The sequence below is a fragment of the Gymnodraco acuticeps genome, unplaced genomic scaffold, assembly GCF_902827175.1.
Source record: "Gymnodraco acuticeps unplaced genomic scaffold, fGymAcu1.1, whole genome shotgun sequence".
Taxonomy (NCBI): Eukaryota; Metazoa; Chordata; class Actinopteri; order Perciformes; family Bathydraconidae; genus Gymnodraco; species Gymnodraco acuticeps.
Window position 1 is genome coordinate 946,901 of NW_022992100.1, and position 26,495 is coordinate 973,395.

General features: G+C 39.8%; 1 protein-coding gene across 4 annotated transcripts in view; it reads left to right on the plus strand.

Moving 5' to 3' along the window:
• Window positions 1-26,495, plus strand: part of fgf13a (fibroblast growth factor 13a) — an 88,029-nt gene that overhangs the window by 45,617 nt on the left and 15,917 nt on the right. For 2 of the 4 annotated variants that reach the window (XM_034202848.1, XM_034202850.1), the window contains one exon: window positions 22,465-22,575. In XM_034202848.1, coding sequence (XP_034058739.1) covers window positions 22,465-22,575 — 111 coding nt within the window. Of the gene's footprint in view, window positions 1-17,324; window positions 17,599-18,956; window positions 19,869-22,464; window positions 22,576-26,495 lie in introns of those variants that run through there. The other 2 variants (XM_034202851.1, XM_034202849.1) reach the window with 2 other exon arrangements.

The following is a 26,495-nucleotide window of genomic DNA, read 5'->3' on the forward strand; positions in this document are numbered from 1 at the left end:
GGTTTATGTTTTGAGATATCTGAGCAGAAAAGTCAGCCTTGTCTTATTGTTACCATAGCAACATCATTAAAACTGCTTAGTCTTGCACCTACTAATCATATGCATGGATTTTATATTCACTTAGCTTTAGGGTACATTGAGTTGAGAAGTCACAGTGGATTGGAGGACAGACAGTTGGAGTTACATGGTTATATTATATTAAAGGAATAGCACATCTCACCGTCTAAAGAACAGTTTGTATAACAAATAGTCACCATGCTTTATTTTCAATGTATGAATGATACACAAATGGAGAGAAGGGTTTATGAATTGTAAATAGGGCCGCATTAAACAACAGCAAAATTAAATCAGCACATATGTGTACACTTTAATTTGTTTTGGGGAGAAGATTTTTCTTTTCAGCTTAGAAGCATGTAAGAAAAACACTTTTTTTCTTTTAAGAATTCAAGGTAACAGGGGAGGAGTAATTGATATATGAATGGTAATAGATTTGGTGAAGTATTCCATTTCATGACAGCTATTAGACCAAATGTAAAATATGAAAGGATGTGTTTTGAAAGAGAGTCAAACATTAAGAAGAAGTGATCTGCAGTATCATTTCCTCTGAGTCTAACTCATCCCAGCACTACATTAGGATAGCAAAGACAGAGATATTGGTTTCACCAGTCAGGTGAGACGTACTTGACAGAACAACACATCAGTAGCACACAGGCTTAGACTGTGGCACCTCAGAGGATGAGTTCAAATCAGATCAGTTCATCTCTGCAGAGCTACAGCGAGCGTAAGAACACAGATAGACTCCTCCACCCTCAGGTCTGCGTGTGCTGCCGGTTGTCAATCACAAAGTGTGTTGTCTATGTCGACATCCCCTGACACGCTCTTTGGCTCGATCTGTGACACCACCTCTCGATTCCTCTTCATTCTCAAATTCTCTCCTGTTTCCTCTGCTTCTGTTTCTTTCTCTTTTCTCTCTCACAACAACAACAAAAGCTGGTGCCTGAGGGGACCGATCTGTGTAAATATTCCATCCATAATTTAGAAGACTGCAAGACTTTGTGTATCTATGGCATAGCCTGAAACTATAAACACAGACTATAGTTATTCATATAGAGATGTTAACAATATAGGGTAGCCCAACAATTGAAATACTTAGGTAAGGTAATGAGAAATATGCATTGAACTGACCTAGAGGCTATACTGGCCGCAACTTTTGCCTAACATGAGCATTTGTCGATAAAATATCCTCCCCCCATACTGTATAATACGTACAACTGCAGCCCTATTAGTTCATGAGGTAGCTTCCAATGTTACAGTCTTTCCCGTACAAAATGTTCTCTTTGTATTTCCACACAGCGAACTAAAAAGACTAAACTTAACTATGTGATTAAGTTATTACAGTACAAGAACAAGGCCAATGGATTTCCCCCCCCCATAACTTACAGTGGAAGCGCATTGTTTTAAAGGCCATATGGACACTTAAATATTGTTTTAGCAATTGTGAACCTAACCGTTAAAGTCCCACACCAGGGGTGTTGCTTGTTTTATACTTTAGCTACAAATCACATATATTTCACATCACTGCTGATCTTCTGGTAGACCAAACCACACTATAACTTCAGGCAGCCTTTAGTTTATGTTAATTTCTCTTTATCTTACAGGGACTCCATCCTTGCTTAAAGGGCCCATGTTCATGCTTTTCCGGTTATTACCCGTCCCCTTGTGTGTTATGAAGGTTTTTATGCATGTAAACGGTAAACTACACCCTGTAGTTAGAGAATAAAACTCTAACACAGAAAATACCTGTCTATGCTGCCCCAAAACACCTCGTTGGAGATTTCTCATTCTTTTTGTATATTAATGTAAGCAAACCCTTTTTTAGCCGATGCATATTTAGCATACTTTTTTTATACATGTATTCATGTATAATTTAATATCTGAGTTTTAACAGCGCAGTCCCACGGCAGGGAATAGCTTGTACATTTTGTGGAGTGGAAACTAGAAACGTTTAACCAGGCAAACATAAAGCTTTGTTTGAAAAGCAAAATCTGTCAAATGTTTTTTTTGGTTTTGTTTGGTCATAACCAACTGTGAATAGGATACAACTCCTAAATCTAAAGCAAGTAATGAAATCAGCACTGTATTACGTCAGTTTGTAAAAAGATTGAAGTCCAGCATGTGTTCTTTCTGCATTTAGTCCACTATCTGTTTCAGTCTTATTGACACATTCACTCATTTGCTGCCCACTCAGTCAAGGCAATGTAAGCAGAAGAGCCTGAGGAATGAAAGTAGCTCCATCGATTTCCCACCACCAATGCAAATAGCATGCAGATGATTTAGTACAAAGTCGACACAGCACAATTACATTTCGTGGGACCTACGTCGCATCCCATCGCAGAGTCTCACCGCGTCCTGCGCACTCCTGCTATGTTGACAAGAGACAAACACGCCGCCTAAGGATACACTCACGCTCCAATAACAGCTTGTTTAATTTTCATTCTTTCCTCTGCAGTCTTTCTGCATGAAAGCAACAACTCTATTTGCCTATGTCAATACATAAATAGACATAATGTGATTTGGTGCCTGGAGAGAGGAGGCTGGGAGGGGCGAGTCAATGTCACATCAGCACTGTAGGTTCTGCTTGGCTTACCTGACCTCTGTGGTGGCATACAAGTGTGCTAACATCAACGTTTTAGCATGAGCATCTACTTTAAGCAGATTGATTGAAAACTTTTATATTTTAACAGCTGATGATCAAAGAAGAGTAAGAATGAAAGTCACAGTGAGACCATTTTTTTTAAATCAAAATATCCCACATGTATGTAGGAGTATTGTTTCATAAGCCTCATGTATTTAGCAAAATACATGTAAGCCTCTCTGAAGCAGAATGTGATCGTTAACAAATGTTAAATATAAAAGGTTGCTCTGTTCTGTACATACAGTACAAACACAAGAACACCATTTTTAAATAATAATTTTCTCAGATTAAGGCAGACCTGTAGACAAGTGTTAATTTCTAATTTCTCTAGGGCTTAAAACTAAATACATAAACAAACAGCAGGAGTGGGTGTTTATGACAACATTAATGAGAAACGACTCTGGAGACCAGGAGAGAAGTGAAGCAGAGTAAAGTGACCAGGCCTATTACATTCATCATTGTCTATTCAATTTACATTTCTCTTGTATTCGCCTTCGACTCCCTTGTCCTCTCCTCATGGAGGCTCAGCAACAACCAAACTGACCCGAGACTTCTCTGTTCATAGAATACAGTGATTCACTTTGTTATGAAAAAACATTATGAAAGTTAATATTATATAGCCAATGCATGTCATTTAAACTCGTTTTGAAAACACTTAAACCCACCAAAGTCATTAATGACAGGCCTACATTGCACAGTGCTCCTGTAATAAGTAATACATGTGGCTATTATCATCTTTATCACAACTTATTTGAAACTTTTGCATCCCTAACATACAGCTTGACCACTTAGTAAACCGCTTGCATTCTATTTTTGAAAATGGCAAAAGAGATTGAAGGATATTAAACTTGAATCTTGAAACTTGAAGATACAGGTTCATTATCAAAATGCCGTTTTTATATACAACACCAACATCACCATACCATATGCCAAATCAAGCATTAGATTTACTTCCATCATGCCTGCCTGACTTTTTATTCTTACTTTTTCTTGTTTTATTCAGTAGATTTCCTGTTGTATACAGGCCCGGCTATACATTTGAGCTAAATAGAAACAATTAGTAGAGTAGTCAAGGTATAGTAACTGTGACACAAGCAAGCATGTACGTTTTCCCCAGTGTGAAAAAGCGTTAAGCTATTTAACTGAGGCAATGAGGCATACCGCCGAGTCAGCATCACATTAATGGGAGCCTAGCTAAGTGTCAGACAGCTGCCAGGATAGCAATTACAGACACACACAAAAAAGAGTCACTTATTGGGAGAATGAATACATTTCATATGAAATATATGTAACATGTAGACATACTAAATCATGTTTTAAACAGCATAAACTGTTATATATTTGCCTTTTATACTTTCCATTGCAACGACTCCTTCTGAGAGAAAGTGTGCGTGTGTTTCATTTTTGCTTCCTTTGACCTTCTGTTATGTTCTACCATCAGCTACAACATCCCGCACTCAGCAGCTGATACTTTGATTAATGAGTGGACCAGACCTCTTTGTCCATTTTAATGTCACACTATTAATCATTTCTTCAAAAGCTCCCAGAGTGGGTCGTGATCCAAAAGTTGTTTCTGAGTGTATTGTCAACTTTACCCAAAAAAGTGACACTTTATTTTATAATTGAATAGGGAGTAGTCTTATCTGATACCCATCCCATAAGGCTCCTTTGTGTAGATATGGCATCTTAAAACTATTTGTTATTCTTTGTTTTGTAGATGAATGTGAATATCCTGTTGAGAAATGGCAACAAAAATAACGCATAATCAACTGAATTTCAGAAGTCAATCTGATTAAATGGAAACGTACTGTATAGTATTTGTAAAACAAAATGGAACTCTTAATATAACTCAATGACGTGAATATTAATTTACAAACACTTTTCTGATTGCCTGACCTTATTGAAGACCTTACAAATTATGTAAACATCCTAATTTCTGTGCAGGAGTGCCCACATAGATTCAGAGATTGGGAGAACAGGCTAGTTTGGCTTACACACACATACCAACAGTTGTTGGGTCTTTGGTGCTGGCATGGTTACGTAAAGACCTTGGATGTGTTATCTCAGAGGGGACAGAGTGCCATGGCTGACGATGGCTAGGATTCATACAGACACCCAATTTCTCCCATCATGTCTCCTGACAGCCTCGAGAAATCTTGGCACTTCCAGACAGCATGGTGAATCCCAAATTAAAGGTCAGAAAAGTATTTTTGTCCTCCACATATTAGCATATGTTGGAGAAAAGTTGGTAAGGTGAACCTTTATTCAAGAATGAGATTTTAATCAGACTTGTAACACTATTCCTGACCTTTCTTTGCAAGCCAGGCAGTGTGTGTGTGTGTGTCTTCTTCCCCTATACTCTTTCTTGTTTGTTTTTCTATGAGCTGCACTAGAGACTCAGATTGTTTTTCTTCTTTCTCAAAAGTAGTTAAATACAGTATCTGGAAAGTGTCCAGTGCATTCCACAGTTGCCTCAATCAATGAAATTATACTTAGTGATTTGCAATATTTTTCCCAACTTTGCAAGAGCAGCTACTGTATAACAACGGAAGACAAGGCATCCACTTTCTATATTTTTTAAGTCTTGCTTAAACCTCTCCATAGCTTTGTACATCTAAGTGCCAGCACAGTTGTCTTATATAGTAATAGGCAGGTGTGTGGATATGTCCTTTTCAGAAATACTCACTCAAATTACGAGTTTGCACATGAATCTTTTGTGAAATAGTATGAAATAAATGTCTGAAAATATATATATCAAACAGGAAAAGCTAATATTTAATGAAAACACTTGCGTGTGATAAAACTTTCATGTAGAGCAATCGTTCATATCATATTCTCACCATAATTAGGAGCCCAGTGCAATTCCTCAAGGTCATTGTAAATGTATGTGCCAGAACAATAGATGGGTAATGTATTAATAATGCATAATGTTAATGAAATGAGAATGTTTCAACTGTCCACACTTGACAGTCCTCCCCCTTTCATCAGCTCCCTCCAGCATGTGTTTCTGTCCACTAAAATGTACAGTGCCCCTCCGTATCCTCTGCAGGTGTTTGTCAAATAGCCTTGATGTGAGTTAGTTCATTGGCATGTACCACGTTCCTTTCACCTCCATCAAACAGAGTGTTGTGCTCCTGCGTTGTACAGCGTGTTCCTTCTCCTCGTTCTCACTAGACCCTCGATCTAACATCAGTATTCTGTGAACATGATGCCCGTGAGTCATTATCACGGATCCAAATCTAATTTTACAGCAAGCATACGAGCGACCAAGCAGGAGAGGCTGGGGCAAAAGACTGAATAAACACGGAGGTGATGCACGTGAGGTGAACCTCAGCTGTCAGGAGCCGGTGACACACGATGCATGCTCACATAAAAACACACATGCATTCCTGCATAAAATTGCAGCAATAAGAACAGATGATACAAAGTTATACTGAGCTATCCCCTTGGACCCTTCTGTCTAATGTCCTCCCAGAAGCTCTCTCCTATCCTCAGCGCCTTCTGCTGCTATCTCATTGAGCATCATATAAAAACAAGCCTCTTAATTTAAAGTAGAATACTGTAAAAAACCGCATATCTACTTATGCTCTCTATTTGAGGAGAATTATCTGGTAGCACTCGCATTTCCAGACCACATTTCCGATCTTTGTGTGCGTGCGTTCATTGGGACCTGCCTTATGACAGCCATTAGTGTTAGCCCGCTAATCCACTGGCTGCAGAGATAATTAGACACTGCACATCTCATCTGCCCCGGTCAGCATACATTTACAGCTGTCGCGCAGCTCCTCTCTCTCTCCGTCTCTATCTCTGTTTTCTCTTTTCATGTCTTCTTCTCTCCCATTCTCTCTCACATTTCCTCCTATCCGTTTTTTCTAAGAAAGTTGAAAACATATTTCTTCAAAAGTTTACAAAAGGTCAGAGTGCCACAATGTAAATTTAAAAAAGGCAACTACATGTATGATCAAATGATGAGTGCCTTATCAATATACTGACGAAAACACTGAGGATGGCTCTGTTCTGTTGGTGTGTGTGATTAGGTTGTCACAGGCCTCAGATGCATGTTCAGTATGATATAATGTGAAGCAGTCCTTCAGCTGATCACACGTAAACATCACCACTACAGGCCAGTGTCATGCAGCTTCACTAATCCGTGCCCTCTGCCTGCCAAAGCTTGGGTTAATATGTCATAATCTCCACATGTTATCTCCTCAATTGCAAATACACACACATTGACCCTGAATGGTCTGTGTCACAGGTCATGACCAGACATTCACGGATAGTTATTTTTCTACAATCTGTGAGAGAATCAGAGAATCTTGTTTTATATGGTTGCATTTTTGCAGCCACTTTTGTAAACGGACAACTTCACAGACAAAATACCGCAGCAGCTGTGCAACTTGGCGAACTTAGTCTAAGTAATATGATATGGGCTCCAGTCTTTTGCACTGATCCTTCAATCGGTAGCAGAAGGTTTATTGCTGTCATTCAATCACGTCAAAGCATGACCTCTGACTCAATGCATGTCACACGGGTCGATCTGACCATAGGGCCTGATTGAGGAAAGCGCCCGGAGAGAATGAGGGACATTGTGTAATTACTCCCTTAATGGTCATTCGAAGAACTAACTGGACCTCAGTTAGACTATCTGTATTATGTTCTAGTCAATTCATCCATCTCAATTAACAAACTGTAAAATGTGTCTGTTAGCAGGATAATGGGTCCACAACCATCAAGTTGTACAGTTGGCCACATACGCCTACACAGCTACAGATTAACAAACATATATACTCATGAGGGCCTTCATTGACATCAACCCACCCTTTGAAGTACTGACAACCAGCCAAAATGTTCTTACGCAACACATGCAGAAATCGTGTCACAACGACAGTGTAAAACTGAATTTGGTCCTCACAAAGATAGCAATACGAAACCAGGATTGCATTCACAGTATGCTCTGCAGCAAAGACTCTGTTGTGCTGCCTTTGGACTTTTTGGATCCTTCTTGATCTTTTTGATAAGTTCAAAAAGACAGGAGGGATTGGAGAATGCTTGAATATTGCAAACAGTTGAATCTTATTTAACTGTATGGCTCAGTCAGTAGGGGCTTGGTCTGGGAGCTGTAGGGACGCCGGTTCAAGTCCCCGATCAGACCTCAAATATGGAGTGTGGACTGCTACTTGGAGAGGTCCCAGTTCACCTCCTGGGCCCTGCTGTGGTGCCCTTGAGCAAGGCACCGGACATTCTACAGACCAACAAAATAATATGCAGATAAATTGATAATGTATAAAAAACACTTAACTCGTAGTATATACTGATACAATCTTGTTGTACAAATGTTCAAGCTTCTTTTGAATTTGTAATATCTGTGAAGCCTTTGAAAATGAAAGAAGTGGACTAGGCCAGAGAAAGAGTTTTGTTTTGGTATTTAGTATTTATATTCTACTATAAGAAGTCATTAAAACAGTGTTGTCCAGGACACAGTACTATAGTTAGCGGTATAGTTAACAAGCCCTTGGCTGCTGGCGGGTGTTAATTTCTTGGCATGACGTAATGTCCGCTAAGGGATTAGATAACATTGTGTTATAATTGCAGGCTTCATTATGATTTACAAGTTCAATGCTACTCTGTAATAGTGTTGCATTTCACATGATGTGCCTATTACAGAGCACAAAGAGCCATTACGGCTTCACTGCTGTGTTTTGGCCTACTTCATACCTCGCAGGGTTCTCCACTGCTCAGCTTCTCCCACCTGTTCAATTTCAAACACGGGTCCACTACCATCCATTGTCATTAGGTTCCCATTGATTTCTCTGTGTTCTGACTTTACTCACATGCACAGGGACTGAAAGTGAAAAGTGGGATACTCCGTGTTGGGCAGGGAACATGACCCATTTACCTTCATAAGTTGAGTCATGTCTCCTGTAGTGTCATTTCCAGTTTAGCCAATCAGTTCCACCTAACACTTGGGGCTTTTAAGTACACTGACATAATCCATGCCAATCCAAACCATGCATTCACAACGACATGCTTCCACAAATGATTATATTTTTTGTAAACATAATCATTTTAAACTTAAGTGTAGTACCAGGGATAGAAACGATATATAATTATTCACAGCACATACACTTTAAAAAAAATACTAAACACGCAACTTGCCTGTGTTTTAGATCAGGGGAATAAAACTCCCAATAACTTCCTCGAGGAAATGCAACAGTGGCAGGGGAAATAAAGACTCTGTTACCAGACTAAATGAGCTTCATTAATGTTCACACCCAGTTCACTGCACTGCACATTTGACCTCGTTGCATAATATTCAGTTATTCTTGAGGCCAGACATGGGACGTAACAGGGTTATTCTGAGGACATGGACCTGGTTAATAGACAAGATGAAGGTATGTAACAAAGACTTGGATGAAAGAGATGACAAACATATATATAGGACTCAGCTTTCCTTGTCACCAAGTGAGCACAATAAATAAACATGTTTTCCTCTTCTTTAAGAAACCTTAAACACCATAAAACCAACAGTTTTAGTTTCAAGAATAGCACCGTTTCCGCTTTCATAATCCTTGTGAAGTAGTGTCTATCACCTAAGAGAACAAAAATGATGTCCTAAGTTAGCAACTCTTAAAAAATGATGAAGCATGACCTTGCGCTCTCGAGCCAGTCTCAGAGCTTTCCTTTGTGTCTCCATCAGTAAGTAGACAGTTTAAGCCAGCTGGTGTCTGAGATGATGCCTTTAATCTCACTCCATTCCCTTCCTTGATGTGTCAGTCTGGAAAGGAAATATGTAGGACATCATCACATCACTTACTGTATTCTGGGACTAAGACGGCTCTTGCTAGACAGGGTAAAATTAGCATGGAGTTATTAATACAAACTTTCAGAAAGTCGGGGGGGGGGGTTTTGTTGGCGCCTGCACACTGGCTGGACTTCTCTTTGATACCAGATGTCCCTCTTCAGTGTGACGGGAGCCTATTTCCTGAGTGTGTTCTGCTTAATGGAGGAGGGATAACTTGAAAGAAAATAAAAGTGATTTTCTCGATTACGGTCTCTGAGCTCCTATGCCGTCTCCCTGTAGCTTTCCCACTGTGATGGATATTGCCAAAGGGCCTCCATTGACTTACCATCTATGATTCACACATGTTAGCTGCTCAGTCATCCATTTTGGCAAGGGAGCCTCTCCCACACTTGATTCCCTCCTCCGGCTACCTCCTGTTGTGATGCTGGCACTGATAGATACTGGATGTTGTTCTGATAACAGGCATTTAGAGACTTCTATTATATTGTAATGGCTGGCTGCCTGTGTGTGGATGTGTGTATTGTATGCATGTATAGATGTGTGCTTGTTGAATTATCTACATACAAAAGTGCAAAGGGTGTATACATCATGGTATATGATCTTATCTTCCCATACTCTACTTCAGCCAACTGATGGAAAAGTAATGTGTCCTCAGGGTCGCTAACCCAGAAACAGGCCTTATATGCACCAATCTGATTGAGTACAGTGGATGTACAAAATGACATCATATGTTCCCTGTAATCTGAGCTGAGTCTTGTTCATTGAATCAACCTCACGTTGTTGCTTTAGTTCTCTGCTGCTGTAAAGCATTCAACCTGTCTATGTCTCCATACACAGCAATCAGTCACGGGGACTTCTTCATCTGGCTTACAACAACAAGCTATGATTTACCCACAATCCCCTGGGGGACCTGAGAACTGCTGGGTCATGCAGTCGGTGGTAAAAGCCACACAAATGTTGTCCGCGTACACGCACAGATATTATATTTCAATTAGTAGCCCAAATATAAACATGGCTTGCTGACATATTCCCCTTGATGTTCCATAACCGATCCTGAGTGTATAATAAACCCGACTCCTTATCATATTTCTGCTCAGGGCACCCAAGAAACAAAGAGGACATGCCAGACTCTGTTATCCTCAGAAATAATTAGTCTCAGGGTCTTTGACCTAAAGCCTTTTAGTAAAAGTATCGCCAACCATCTACATCTTTTCTATCTAGTTTGAGCACAAGAGAGATAGGGAGCCTCGGTGGCCTGTAGTTGTACACTCTTGTGTCGGGGGTAATGAGAGCAGATCGCTGGTACAGCATTAGTCATCCCCTGCACGCTGCTGTCTGAACTCTGGCCATTTCACACACCGTTTGGTGCCTCTGATTGAGATTTCTCCACGTCATTACAGCCTTACACACACACACACACACACACACACACACACACACACACACACACACACACACACACACACACACACACACACACACACACACACACACACACACACACACACACACACACACACACACACACTCTCAAACAGACACACACACACACACACACACACACACACACACTCTCAAACAGACACACACGCATATACAGACACACACACACACACACACACACACACACACTCTCAAACAGACACACACACACACACACACACGCATATACAGACACAAAGAGTGCAACAGCAACAGCATGTGAAAGCCCCACAGCATGGATCCCAGCTAAATGATGTACTTCAAATGCAGTTAAATCAAGAAGGGACAGAATCTATAGAACCTGTGTAAATGTATTCAGTTGCGTATTTGCAGTATTTTATTCACTGATTTCTGCTCAAAGGTATACCAAGTATCTAAAAGGAAAAGCTTATAAGGTGTACTCCATAACAGCTACATGTCAATTGTTATTTGTAATTTACAATACAGGTTGTAATATAGGTTCTTATTAGAGAAAGAGCACTAAACAGTCAGCTGAGTCCTCGGGTTTGTAATGTCGTCAATTTCACTGACCAATTATAATCACAATATTATATATTTATAAAGTTATTCTTATTGTGGCAAAATGTCATATTTACATAATGAAAGAACTGCATCACTATTTGCATAATATATTGTGCAACTGGTTGAGGCGCGCATGAATGAAGATCAATTGAAATGTCACTTTTCCTCTTCTGCTTCGTGTCATGCAGTGAAAATCTAAATTGGAAATAAACATCTTATTGATCATTTTTAGCAGCGCACATCCTCATCTATTTATATCATTATCAAGAAGACAGATACAAAGTGTCTGGCAGACACTCAACACCTTTTTCCAGTGCCATATTTATCTTTTATTGATGTAGAAAATAGAATTGTGTTTCTTTCTCTTGGGTAAAAATATACAGTTATCGTCGCTGTGCGAGAGGAAATATGGCAATGTTGATCAGTACTACTTTGAAGCTAGTTGTTAGACAAAAGGTGAGAGGTTGAATGAACATTTCCAGACATTGTGTTTTTCTGCTCCTAATTAGTTTTTGTTTTAAAGCGAGATTGAGATGCTAGTGTTTTAACGAGGAGCTCAGGTATCATCAATGCAGTGTTAATGTTTGAAAAATATAGCCTATGTGTTTTATGTTATTTTAATGAAGCTAAAAATAAGATTCACGCTGTTATTACAAAATCATTCTGGCACAATAATAAAGCACAGTTAACGACAGATAGTTTCTATCTGTTCCAGCATTGACAAAAGACCTGTAACCGTCCCTCACTAATGATTGGCTACAAAGGAGCAGTTTTTGGCACTTTTTTTGCAATGTTTGTCCACAAAGGTGAACATGTGTGCTTGGAAAACAATAGGACTAGTGGGTTTTAGTTCGAGCCTACTGACTCCCTGCCTCCATGCCCTGAACACAGCCCTGTGTGGGGGAGCGATCACACCATCATTGGCCTTAGTCTGGCAGGCAGTCGACCATGACGGTACCCGAGCCCCCTCCTCTTCTGGAACCTTGAGTTATGGTTTCTTGTTCTGCATTAGCCAACCCCCATTCTCAGCACACACACTCTCTCTCTCTCTCCTCTCTCTCTCTCTCTCTCCTCTCTCTCTCTCTCTCTCTCTCTCTCTCTCTCTCCTCTCTCTCTCTCTCTCCTCTCTCTCTCTCTCTCTCTCTCTCTCTCTCCCTCTATCTCTCACACACCCTCTTGCGTGTGTGCAGTCTCCATGGTAACGAGTGGTGTCACTATGGCACTGGTGGCCTAGCATGCTGGGAGCTGCTGTTGTAGTGGATTTAGTGTAGCGGCGCACGCACAAAGAGCAGACAGCCAGCAGAATGCTGCCAGGGGGTTGAATGAAGCATTAACCCTTTCAGCTTATCAGAGATCGTTTTCTTTCCCCCCCTGGTAATATTTCACTTTATCCCCTCACTCTGTACCAAGAGGTTCAACAACAAATCCTGCCATTGCATTTTCCATTGATATGTTAAGATATTCATACTTGGACAGTTAATATCTTGATATAATCAGTGGCACAATCTAAGTATGCAACTTTGCCCTTTATTAGACTCCACGAGCAAGGTTAACCTCCCAATTTATGCAGTGTTTGCCCTTGAAGCCACTTTTCTCTGTGAATTTAAAAAATCATTAAACCCTTGGTGTTATCATGACAGCCTCGGGTTATTAATAAGAGGAGATAGGTTTAATCGTTTGGTTATATTTAATAATGCGGAGGTCAACACAGTGCTCAACCTTGGCAGCTCACAGGCATATCTCCGCTTTTACTTTGGAGCTCTGCTCTCTGGTGGACAGAGAGGGCGAGAGCAGAGCGGAGCTGGGACCCCCTGGGTCTGTGAAGTCCTGCGCTGCTCGCACAGTTAGGTGCGTGTGCAGCCTGAATGGCACTTTTCATAAGACTATGTTCGACAGTTTATTGATTAAACACCACCTGCAAGATTTTTCTATTTCAGCATTTTGTGCTAGGCAAACACCTCTTCACTGTTCAGGCTCTTAAAAGCATATTTTAGCAGTAAAGTGAGTTTATTATCTGGCTAGGTTTAGACACTACTTTCAATATACAATCAAGAGTGCATTGTAGTTAGACACTATGATTGCATTATGATGGACGCTTACAGAAGTGTATACTTTTAGCTATTCTTAATTATGTTTTCGCCCTGTATGTGTGTGAGTGCAGTAGAGTGAAGGTGTCCCCGAAGAGGCTACCTTCACTTCGGGGCACTACAGTAATTAATTTACATTGCTACAGCAGAACAACACAAAGACACAGAGGCAGCTTTTGTGTGGGTGTGTGTATACATGAATGGCCTTGCTTGACTTGTGTACATTGTGTGTACAGGTGTAGGTTACAGAGGTCAGTGTATTTGTTGGGACAGAAACTTTTATTACATTTTGATAAAACCAGAGGCTTTTCGCCCATCTGATAGGTTACGTTTTCTTACAACAGACTCATCGGCGGCCAACTTTCACTTGCAATTGATCTCACTTAAAGTGTGTGTTAGGCTTCAAATGAGTCAAATATAGTCCCCTCTTGTCTTGTTTTTAGGACAAATGAGGACTAAATCTATATTTTGAAAACAAATGATACTGAAGCACTTCGGATGAAACAAAAGCGTATGATTCATACTATTTTTGTTTCAACACCATGTCTATTTATAAGTCTCTCTTGTATTTATCACAGCAGTTCCACTTTCAGCTATTGCATGCTATTATTTATTTGACCTCCTCCATCATGCTTTGCTGCTGCTATGAAAAGCAGTGACAGTGTAACAGACATTATCAGGCTTATACACATGTGCACCTTCTTTGGTATTATCTAAGGTATTTGATTAGTGTCGCTGTTGTACAATGCGGCTCGACTCTCATTACGGTTTCCTGTCCTCCTAACTGTCAGTGATAAACCCAGCCATGCTCCTGAAGGGCCACGCTGTCTGCTTGAGTGATGGCCCAGGTTTATCAGGAGTGGGATGACAGAAGCAAAACCTGGGATCTGCTTCTGGTGTTCAGTCTGTCTGTGTTTGCTCGTGGCAGAATTAGATTGATCAGATAGTACCACACAGAGACAGTGTATACTGCACTAGGTTGTATGGATAGAGGGTCTTTGTACACCGTTTCCTGAGTGAGGTAGTAACATGTATTATAGGGTAGGAGCACTGCATCCCTACTTTATAGTATCATTCGCAGCTATTGCTATGCTGCTGTAGGAGAGGTCACATGTTACAAGGACTCACAGTATACAACACATGTGATACACAGTCATATTGGGCTCCTTCTCTTATACCATTTGATTGAACCTTTTCAATACAAGCTTTCCACTCTTGCCTAAAATAGTTTCTTCAGGCATCTACGTTTTTAGTTTTTTTGGATCTATGTATTTTTCAAATGTATCATATTGTAATGCATCTTATATTTACATTAGTTACACACAATCACAACTACAGAACACTTTGGCCTTTCAATAGCTACAGTAACATTTAGTTTGGTATGATTTTAGTGCTGAATTTAAAACACCACATTTAAGTAGACACATTTCCCATCTATGTGATGTATGTTAAAGACCTGCAGCTCTACTGAAACTCAGTCCTAGACTTGTTTTAAGTGTTGCTGTGTAAGAACTACATTTCCTGTGGGTTTAAGAAGGAGATGGCAGGAAATAGGAAATCATGCAGTATTGATTAGAAAAGCACTAAAACATAACTGGTTTCTTGGCTGAACCAACTACCCGTGTAACATTTTGTGAGTTTAGGTTATCAAGGAAAGGAAAACATTTAATAATGCTTTTACAAAGAGAAACATTAGGGATTTGCTCAGACTTCTATTCTTATTAATGAGGATGTTTTTTTGCCCGTTGCTGTGGCAAGATATTTGGTTGTTCTTGTTATGAGAAAATATGTTTGTAAGCGTCCTACTTATCACTGTAAAGATTAAATGTCTTTTGAGCAAGGGGAAAAACGCTATACAAATATTGTGTTTTATTATTATTGATGGATATACAGTAATTGCTCCTTGTATTAACATACCGTACATTCTGTTTTTAAGATAAAGGATGACTGTATTATGCGCAGTTTACCCTTGAAATATATTTTCTTAGACTGTATGGGAGTAAAGGCTACATTTTCTCTATTCCATTATAGACAAAATCAATAGCGGTAAACAGGAAAAACAATGCTTTTATCTCTTCAGTATGTCACGTGTCATTTATGCCACATGTCCTGTAAATCAATATATTTGACCCATGAGCTATTTATAATGTTAGTTTCACTACTTTCTTCCACATTATTGTTGATAGTAGGCATTTTGTATTATCAGTCATTCTCTGAATCAAATATGTATGTATTTGCTGTGGTGACTTCATAAATGTGTTGTTTCACTATATGATGTAGTAGTATTTGTCATTGGAAATATATAGTATTCTTGAATACCTGCTAGTATTGCACATAGCTTCAAATATGACTTGTTATGGGAGTGCTGCTCAGTGGTGCTTTGAGAAAGGGAAATTATTGTTGTTAGTTGGTAGAGTTCATTGTTTCTGGGACATTTTTTAATTCACATACAGTTCAGTCAGACAACTCACGTGTTCCTTTAACATGTTTATTAGAAGCAGCATATAGTTGAGTTTGGCGACTAGGCTCGGGCATCATCACTCCATAGATATACATAGCACGATGAGTGATGATTAAATAACTAACCCCCGAGCCTACAGGTGGAAGCTGGGGTGGAAGCTGGGGTGGTGGTGGGCCAGGCAAGCAGCAGCAACATGAAACACAGCAGCAGGAACATGAACGCAGCAATAGCAAGTGAACACAGCAGTGGCAGCAGGCAAGCAGCAGCGACGTAGAGGTAGCTGCAGCAATAGCAGCAGCAAGCAATGCATGGAGAGAGATCTGCAGGTTAAATAGAGCGGCATATTAAGGAGACTCTGTTTGGTTGGTTGTAGAGTGGCAAGGGGCGTTATGTATGAATGCAGCATAAGTGCTCGAGTTGACTGCCTGAACTAGCTCGCAGGCTTCGCCTCATGTCTGATAGCGCTACATTTAATGAAATGTTAAATCGATGTTTGTCAAGATCACATACATAGATACAATTCAAAAACGGTGTTTGGATTATTTATTCAAGTCCTGATGCTCTTTGTAAAGAGGCGCATGACTTGATTTGATGTAGATTTAACCTTTAGGGTTAATCCGCTGCTCCTCATAGCCTGTCCACTAGCTCCATCTAGTGGTCAAAGTTGTGCATGGTCAGTGAGCACCCGAGTCCACTAAATGGCACGAGTACCGTAAGGCTTTATTATCCCGGAGCTCATTATTTAGTCCATCATTACATACGGCATTTAGCATATACCTCTGTAATCACGTTTATGAAAGATAGACTTTGCACTTCATTGCATACCTTATGGTAATGAAGTGCAAAGTCTATTTTATTAGTCCCGGACTAATAAGAAAGTGAGCTGCACTTGTAGCGAAACAAGAGGCCACATGTCATGCCTTGTATTGCCAGTAATGTATGCCGTGATACTATCAAACAACATGCCATATTTGGTCAGTCTCAGCATGAACTGTGTGATCTACAGAGAATGGTCTGTCTTTGTAAAAAACACTTTGCCTAATGCATGTTGTCTCGGTTGAATGTACATCAATATATATTTCAGTCCAAAGTGGACGGGCCAGTATAACCGGTTTAGTCAACGCATTATCGGATCATTTTACATCATTTTTTTGTAATATGAGAGCAAAGTCTTCCCTCCCTCAAGAAGGAAGTACAATCTCAGCCTGCATTTTCGATCACTTTCCTTCAATCCGGCCCCTTCGTCCGCAGGAATACAGTGAACACACGCCCGTGTTTGCCGGATCAACAAGACCTCCAAATGAATGTTTAATGAGCATTTTAGAAGTCATAATGGCATGTCGCTAATGTCCTGTAATGATCTTCCTGTTGATGGCCACGCCTCGATACTTTCTCTTCCACTACGCCTCTGACAGCTGTTTGACAATGGTTTGAACTTTGCTGAATGTAGACTACTTGCTTCCACTTCACAACGACTGCTACTATCCGATCACCGCTTTGGCTTCGCTGTAGAGAATCATGAGTTTTCCATTGAGAAAATCCGTTTCAGGTATGCTGCTGTTTTTAAATTAATGCTGCATTATTTTATTTTTTTATTTTTTTATTAGATTATTTTTATTTTCGAGTGTCTATGATTCCAGCTTTCCAAGTTTTAGACTATAATTGAGTTGTTTTACTTTGTAAAATACATGTTGTAGTAGTGTTAAAGACATTATTTTTGTTGAAAAGTAGTTCCTTTCTTGGTTGACCGCCTCGGAGCTGTCCGTGGTGCTGAAAGGGAGTCTTCGGCCTTTAAGTATCTCAATTGTTTTTCTCTGGATTGTTGTCGCTGTTTGTTTAGAGATGTTTTATTTATTAAGAACGCATGCTGTTTATATATAATACATGATGTTTAGATTTAGCGAGATCTATTTTGCATTTATTTTTATTTTAGCAAGAGTTCACACTTCATTATAGGACGACTTTTATTCAATCAACAAAGTTAAGATGCATAACATTGAGGTGTGTTACTGTCTATTATTAAACAGAGGAAATGGATAAAACTTTAGCGGCAGTTTTGGGTTAGGACTGTAGATGGCACCATTGGTTAGGGTCTAACTCCAGAGTTGAGGAAAAAATACAAGCATGCAAAGATGAGGCCTGCAGTCAGGGTGGAAATGACAGAACCCTCAGTGTCAGGATTTAACCTTTGGTGTTCAACATAAAACTAACATACAACTATGTTGAACACACGATTTCCCGTTGGCGTTCTCATGATCTAAACTCATAAGTATTACAATAATTGATAGAGAAAAAAATAGGATAAAAGGGGGAATCATTTCAGATAGGAAATTCGTATTAATAATATTTGAATGTATGCTGCCGTGTAATCCTCGGGTTAGAGGCATTTTCTGTAATGTAATCAAATAAATCGCTGCTTATGCCCCACTTTATTCATCTTGCATTAACATCACTGCTGACGTTTGATGATGGTAGCTGCTGTCAAATCCCTTGCATTTATCTGCACTCTATAGTGGGAAATTACATTAGTTAATAAATCACATTTTATTTATTTTTTATTTTGTTTGCTTGCCCTGACACAAGTTAGAAACGTGTTTTTTTAATATAAATTCGTTAACACCGAGCTGTATCAGTAAGGCATTCCACTTTGTTCATCCACCGTATTGATAAAATATGGAAAAGTGTGGTATTCTCTCAATTCTCTCTTGTCTTTCTCCTCTATGCTACTCTCCGCCCCCACTACACCCCATGATCTGGATATGTGACATGAATTCCCCCATATCATGGCCTGTATGGAGATGTTCTAATTGTGCACATTACTTGGTGTGTGTCCCACTAGTTAGACTCCCTGCCCCCCTCCCCCTCCCCGCCCACTGCTCCTCTCCAGTTTGTCGGTGGGATGCTCTGAGCAGCTGAGTCTGTGCTTTGCGCTGAGCTCGGATACTGCACCCACAATGATGCGCCTGCTGCTTTTGCCTTGCCTCGCTTCAACTAAAAACAGAAACACAAATGGAATTTCTTTAGCGATTCGTTCACATGCTCTGCTTTGCCTTTTCTAAAACGCGGTGTTAAATCTGTGACAGCAGCAGCTTCAGTGAGGGATTAGAGAAAGCAGATAAGGAGCCCTGCAAACACTCCCGCTGCCTGCAAACAGGTGTTCCCATCCTCTGGCTGCGCGCTGAGCCTCATTCACCACTGACTGCTACCCGAGCACCATGTGCACGGCCATAGTTTAGTGATTTAAAGCAAACCCGCTTACGGAGACTGGGTTAGTGTACATTTGTTGTAATGCAAGGACAATGATTCAGTTGCGAGAACATGCAACGTGCTTTGGTGGAAGTATTTTCTTTTTTGTTAAGTTTCACTTTTTTCGCTCGGAGATGCAACGGACAATATCTGAATAACGCCCAAATTCTGGAAACATGATTGATTTGGACATTATTTAACAGGCTTTACCGCATTACTAGGACTATTTGTTTGGTCTACTCTTAATAGTCCATTTGGCAAATTATTTGTTATTTGACGAACCTTTGTTGTTCCATCTGCGCCTGGACGCTTACCGTCGGGATCCTTCTTGGTGATTATTTTCACGCTTCTTCGGAAGTGTTTCCGCTGTCAAACTGGCCATGGCTGCAGCGATAGCGAGCTCCCTCATAAGGCAGAAGAGGCAGGCGAGGGAGCGGGAGAAGAATAATGCCTGCCGCTGCGTTAGCAGCCCCACTAAAGTCAAGGGAACCACAGTTGAGAAACCCAACCGACTGAACGTTTTCTCCCGGGTCAAACTCTTTGGCTCCAAGAAGAGGCGAAGGAGACGACCAGGTCTGTTTTGGAATATTCCCAGGCTATCATCCTCAGGATCGCTATAGCTTCATCCATTGTAGAATGCCACTTTCTTTCAAAAATCATCTTAACTCCAGAGATTATACTGAGTACTGCTCCATTATGCAGATTTCTAAAGATGAATGAATCCGTCATAGTTGTTGGGAGGACGGGGCTCTTTATTTAGTTTCTCCACAGAGAAGTCACCTTTGGCATCTCAGACTGCTGAGGGATATATTACAAGTATACTTTATTCTTCACTGTCCACTTATCCAGGCCACACAAGATATATACAAAAGTTAGGCTACTATTAAGTCGATTTAGGAAATCACTAAAGACTTCACTGTCACTTGCAGACCATTGCTCACTGTTGGATCTGAATACTGAATCATCAATTAATCATAGGTGATTATATTTCAGTCTCTATAAGGATTAATACGATTTCAACATGCTTCCTTTGGGTAGACTATAACTTCAAAAAATATATACATCCACGGATTTAAAAATAAAGCAGGTTTTACATTTTAACAGCTCAAAAGTTATATTTCCACATTTACTGTTGGCAAAGTTCTTTGTTGAGGATGTTTACAACTGTTATAATACTCGGCAGATAGTACAATAATTAAATGATAACTAAATATATTGCCTAGTACTTTTATAATATTATAAGGAATAAGTATTATGAGGACATCATCCAGGGCAGCTCTTAAAACCCTTGTATCCTTGCAATGACATAAATGTGTCTCTGTCGCCTGAAGCACCCACTCCCTTACCAATCTAGTGCAAAAAGTGACCGCAGCTGCAAATCAAAACTGATCACATCCTACTCAGGCCCAAAGCTCACCTTTTCTTAGTTGTGTCCGTTTCTGTATGTGTGTGCGTGGATACGATGACAGGAGATGATCTGAGATTTCTTTCAAATCTTTATCAACCCAACCTCTTCATTTCCAAGCTGTTCTGTAACTACATATGATGCAACTGGAGGTTAGGGTGCAATCTTATGCAATAACTGTCCTTCAGTTTTTGCACCCTTCTCCCTTTTAAATTCCATGTGCTGTAGAGAAAGCAATGAGTGCAAAGAAGACGTTATCTGCGAAAACACAAACACATCTTTCAGTTTGGGCCATTTACTTTTGTACGCTGTCTATAATGCAGTATGAATATTGTGACGCTCTTCTGTGTTTAAAGTACATAGGTGTTTATGAAATGATGTTCTACTACTGTCATAACATACTAATGCAAAGTACAAAGTTTCACAACAAAAGCATTACAATATTTCCAGTACACACAACCTCTCTGCAGCAAAAGTAACCGAAGTAAGGGCAGAAGAGGCAGTATTGAAAGGTAAGTGAGATGAAAGGATAGATGAAAGGTGTGGTAAACCACAGTAAAGGACACTCCACCAGGGACAGTAACCAGGGAATGGAGAGAGCACTTAGCTCTTATCAGACATTACACTGATGCAACACAGACAGGCTGCACAGCCACTTCAAAAGTAAATCATCTGCCACTTCAAACTATTGTCTTTTAGACTCACTGGAGCTTGTTTTATATGTTGCAACATTTGATAGTGTGGCTTTGCAAATGTGATGGTACAGACATCTCTTTTGACTTGTTCTACTATCCTTGTTTAAAATGTCCTAAACTAGTATTTTAAAAATACAGATCCTAATTCTCAATTTGAAAAACATGTTTGGCACTCTCTTCACAAGTGCTTTTATTTTCACTAAAAGTTCAATGTTTTATTCGAAATGTAGTTCATTCAAATTGTTGTCGTATACCTTATATCACAGATGTTATCGAGATTAGGATTTAGAGGTTTTTTGATGGCAAAAAAACAAGTATTCAAGGCATTTAAAACCAATATGTCTCACACAAGTTCTACCTGTATTGGACAGTTCATATGCAGAGAGCGATGGGAATCATGAAGAGAGAGAGAAGGGGGGCTATAGAAGAAATGTCATCAGCCATCTTAGAGCCACCTCACGCCCCAAAGCCATTTTTAAATTTGATTTGCTCTTCTCCATCTGTGGTCTGACTTCTCAACTGGGGAGCCATGCCATGCCTTTTTTGCATCTGTTGCCCTGAAGAGAAAAGAAAGAAAGTTTGCAGATTGTGGATACAGCAACATTGCACAAACCAATTGAATAATAACAGAAGAAGAAACAGAAATGTTTAAATAATTTCAATTTACACATCCTGCTGTTTTGTTTAGGCAACTTCTTTATAATAAAAGTGACAGTGAACAGGATTCACCTAATAATGTCAAGAGAAGTTCAATTCGTAACAATTGAATTACTTCTTCCGACATGTGTTGGTGGTGATTGTGTTTGCTTGACACGTGTGGCAGCCTATCAAAGTCAGCCGTTGTGCTGCTCCTTTTTGTCCCACTGTGGCTTCACTCTGTCTTGATACCCCATGACTAAACTGAATTTTGTGGATCCAGTTACTTCCAAGATGGCGACGAGTAAACCGAAACTGAAGCATTTGAAAGTGTCCCTTTAGAAGGCTACGGGTGACATCTCATTGTAACATTCATGTTTTCCTAAAGTGTGTGGTTTCATTCCTGTCTTCCTGTCTTTGTGTCCCTCCACAGAGCCCCAGTTGAAGGGGATTGTGACGAAGCTCTACAGTCGACAAGGTTTCCACTTGCAGCTGCAGGCAGATGGAACCATTGATGGAACGAAGGAGGAGGACAATGGTTACTGTAAGTTTCACTCTTATATTTTGCACCCTGTTGTTTAATCGACGCACATCCATTGCCATGATGTACTGATGGTCATGGGGAACCTCATAAAACAAAATCAGAAATGTGTCAATATCTTACTAGATAAAAAAGATGCATAATTTGCAGTTAAAAAAAAGGTAATACACTTATATATCAAATATATGTTATTGCAAAAGTATAGGCAAATCACAAGCCGTTTAATATTGCTATAATCATCATCTGATCAAGACTTCAGTATTGTGATAATCTCGTATTATATATATAATTCGTCATCTAATTTGGTGAATTTTATTCTTGATTATCATTTCAAACTTTTCAAAAGTGTGCTTGTATCGGTTCATAGTGCTGAGAAAAACACTTACTTCATATTGCCGGTGCATTTAAGGTCTGCAGTTTGGATAAGTGGTTTATTTCATCTAATGAAAGTCATCCTATGGCAACCTCAACACTCACAACGATTGGCTTTTTACTCTCCGACAATCTTCCTCTGTTGTGAGAGCAAGTCATGTCTTATACTTGATGCATCCCTATTATTGCCATTACACCCACCAGCTCTCTGTTTCCCAATAGGCAGATTGAAGAGGAGATCAATGGAAGAGTAACACCACAGCCACATGTCTTTTAACAATACAGATGAAATACACCACCTCATAATTAGACAGTGCCGTGAATACTACATGCTTTTGAAGATTAGAATAGGACAGTGGTTAGTGACCTATGTGAAATCCACTTTGCCAGTATGTTGTTGAGTAAAGATCTACATGACACACTGATACAGCTTTGATGTAATACTCACGATAATCCCGACACTAAGCAGATGTAAACACTTCTGGAGCCCCTGAATTAGTACCTCAGTATTCAATTACTCCCCTGGTGGAGATGGCGGGTGTATCTCAGATATAAATAGCAACTCTGTGCAAGTGGGATGTTCTCCTATCAGAACACAACATCGTAATTGGTGTAGAATCGAATAAAATGATAGCAACAAATAAAACTACACAAAGTTGACTTTGTAGACCTTAAATTAATGAAATAATGACAACATCTCTATTTACGCTCATATATAATACTATACTCGACACACTGACCACCCCACCCATTACGTCTGCATGGGCTCACTTCTCTGTTGACTTGCATAACAACTGGCCCGCGGTGGCTCCATAATAGTTTTTGAAGAGAAAATTAAAGAGTGCTGCTGAATAGGAAAAGGAGAAAGAGTGAGGCTCTTTGCACGGCTCCAAAAATAGCGTTGTTAGGCGCTGGGTGCGCTTGTCTCCATGGTGACGGAGAGCACAGTCCGCTTGGAGTTATTGGTGTCTTGTGATGGTGGGAGAGGACCTACTCAAATGCACACACACACACACACACACACACACACACACACACACACACACACACACACACACACACACACACACACACACACACACACACCCTCACTTACGAATACAAGGATTTGTGCAACTGTAGTTACTGAGATGACAGCTCTGGCCGTTTGGCTTTTGTAATAAAGAAGTTCTATAGTTCTCTGACATTTCGTTAGGATGGCAAACAATGTAAAAAATAACAAATCCAAGTTTCATATATCCCGGTGATTAATCTCCCGTTGTAAAACGTTTCAACTATTTTCTTGTGCTGCCTCACAACTAAACAAACACACTGTGTATCTAGAGAATCAAAACTCAGAGCTGTAATTCAACTCATAATTTTCTTCTTCAGAAGAAGAAGAAGGCTACTGTCTCAAAGTAACAAAATGCAATGTTATTTCTTCAACCCTGATCTTTGAAAATAGACAATACAGTTTCAAGATATTGTTAGTGTCATTCTCTATTCTAAGATTGAGGATGCTGTGGATCCCAGAATTAGGCAAACTCATTTGAAGCCTTCTGAAGTGTGATTCACATCAGATCAATTCCAATTTAATATCCAACGACATTCTAATATTGTATTAACGTTTTCAAGCCTGACACCTGGCATTAAATGTTCCTGTATATTCAATATTCTCTCTTCAGAGTGGACCCTTTCTGAGTTTTTACTGTAGTCCTAAGAGAAGTTGTCTAACCTGTGACTATTGAATGAATAATGTCTCTTTCGAGCTTCCTGAGAATGCAACAGTCTAAAACAGTGACATCTCTTATGCAACGCTATACTCACAAATGCAATCAAATCCAATGTCTGTATCTGAATATAAGTCGTACATTATTTACTCCGGTACAGTGTAACCCAATGTACCTCCAACAAAGAGCGACTACAATCGAACAGTAATCATACCACAGCAGAAGTGCAGTGTAATGTTATCACAACAGCTTTTTAGCCGTCATGCTGTCATATGTAGTCAGCTCTAATTGCACGCAAGCTGCTCTCGGAATAAGTTACAGATATAATAAATGTTTCAAATGTGACAAGCGAACGCTGTTAACCTTCGAGTTTATAGTCAAACCAAATTGGTCATGACTCCCAGGCTGCTAGCGGATGCATGTTAGGCACGGAGACAGTCTGCATGCAATCGTGAAAACTTTCTCTCAGGCCTCATCACCTTTCTCATCCTGTGTGGCTCTCGGCACTAGGAAACGTCTGTGAGTGGGTGGGTGCTGTCATCCTCTTCAGTTTGCTCAGGTGTTTCGAGGAGCCATGAAGTAATTGAGTTTCCGCTCTTGAAAATGTCCAACGGTACATCGGCTGGTAATCCTTCTGAAATGAAGTGGACTGCAGATATGTGTCGTGGTGCGAGCACGAAGGCAGAAAGCTCAGTGGGCTTTGCAATTATAAAGACAAGAACAGCTCAGGTAGCGAGAAGTTTCCGCAGAGGAAGACACAAATCATATCATCTAAAAACTGTGCTGTATACAGGAACAAAAGGACACAAAATGTGTTCGCACAAATACAAATGTGTTTTGTTAATGAGTCTGTAAAATCAGGTTGGTTTTTACAAGAAATACTTTCTCACTAACATCCCCTCTAGCTCCATATACAGCATTGCCAAGCTAGATCAATCTGCACTATGGTTTGAAGAAAAAGTTTGCTGATATTGCCATCTGTAACCTGTGACCGTAACATTCTGGAAAGGATTTGTTGAACCTACGCACTGCAGTATTGCAGAATGCTCCAAATAGTAGCAACAGTTGGGAGGATACTTTTTTTAAATGAAGAAACTCTACCTCAACACGAAGAATATTGCTTTTATTCTTTCTAAGAATTTGTTCAGAAAATGTTGCAAGTGATTCATTGTTAACTAGTACACTAATATAAGTATGTGTTAAGGTTGAGAGAGGATGCAGCTAATGCTATATATAGTAATACATAATAATAACCAATCATGCACACAATTACTGTGAAGTGTGTTTAAATCACTGCGGTTGTAAATAGTAGGTCCTAGTTGTTTAAAATATACAATTTAGCAGGATTTGCTGCATAAAGCTGCCAAAGCAAACCCAGAGACAATCTGTCACGGAGAGCGCTGCGTCCTTCCTTAGTCATATTTTGATTACTGTTTCATTATAGGACTGTCAATAACTTGGTGTTTGAAAAGTGAGGCAATTTAAATGAGAGCTGAAGTTAGTTAACTAAGTAACTCGAGCGTACCGTAAATGAAAATGTATCTGATGATTTAAACTGCACGCAGCCGACCATCGACCATGAAGATAACAGCGTTAGTAAGGAGAAGTCAGTTTGAGGAGAAATGGACAGGATTTCTGATCATATGTATACATTATAAATATTGCGTCTCATCAGCCATCATTGTGTCTGTAAAGTGCAAGCATATCATATCATGGGAGCCCAAAAGCCATTTGTTTTCATCATTATTCTGGGTATGTTTAGAACATGTAATTTAAAGAAATAAAATAACGATAAACTCAGAAGAGGTAGAAGCAGAAGAAAGGATAGATGGAAGACCGCAA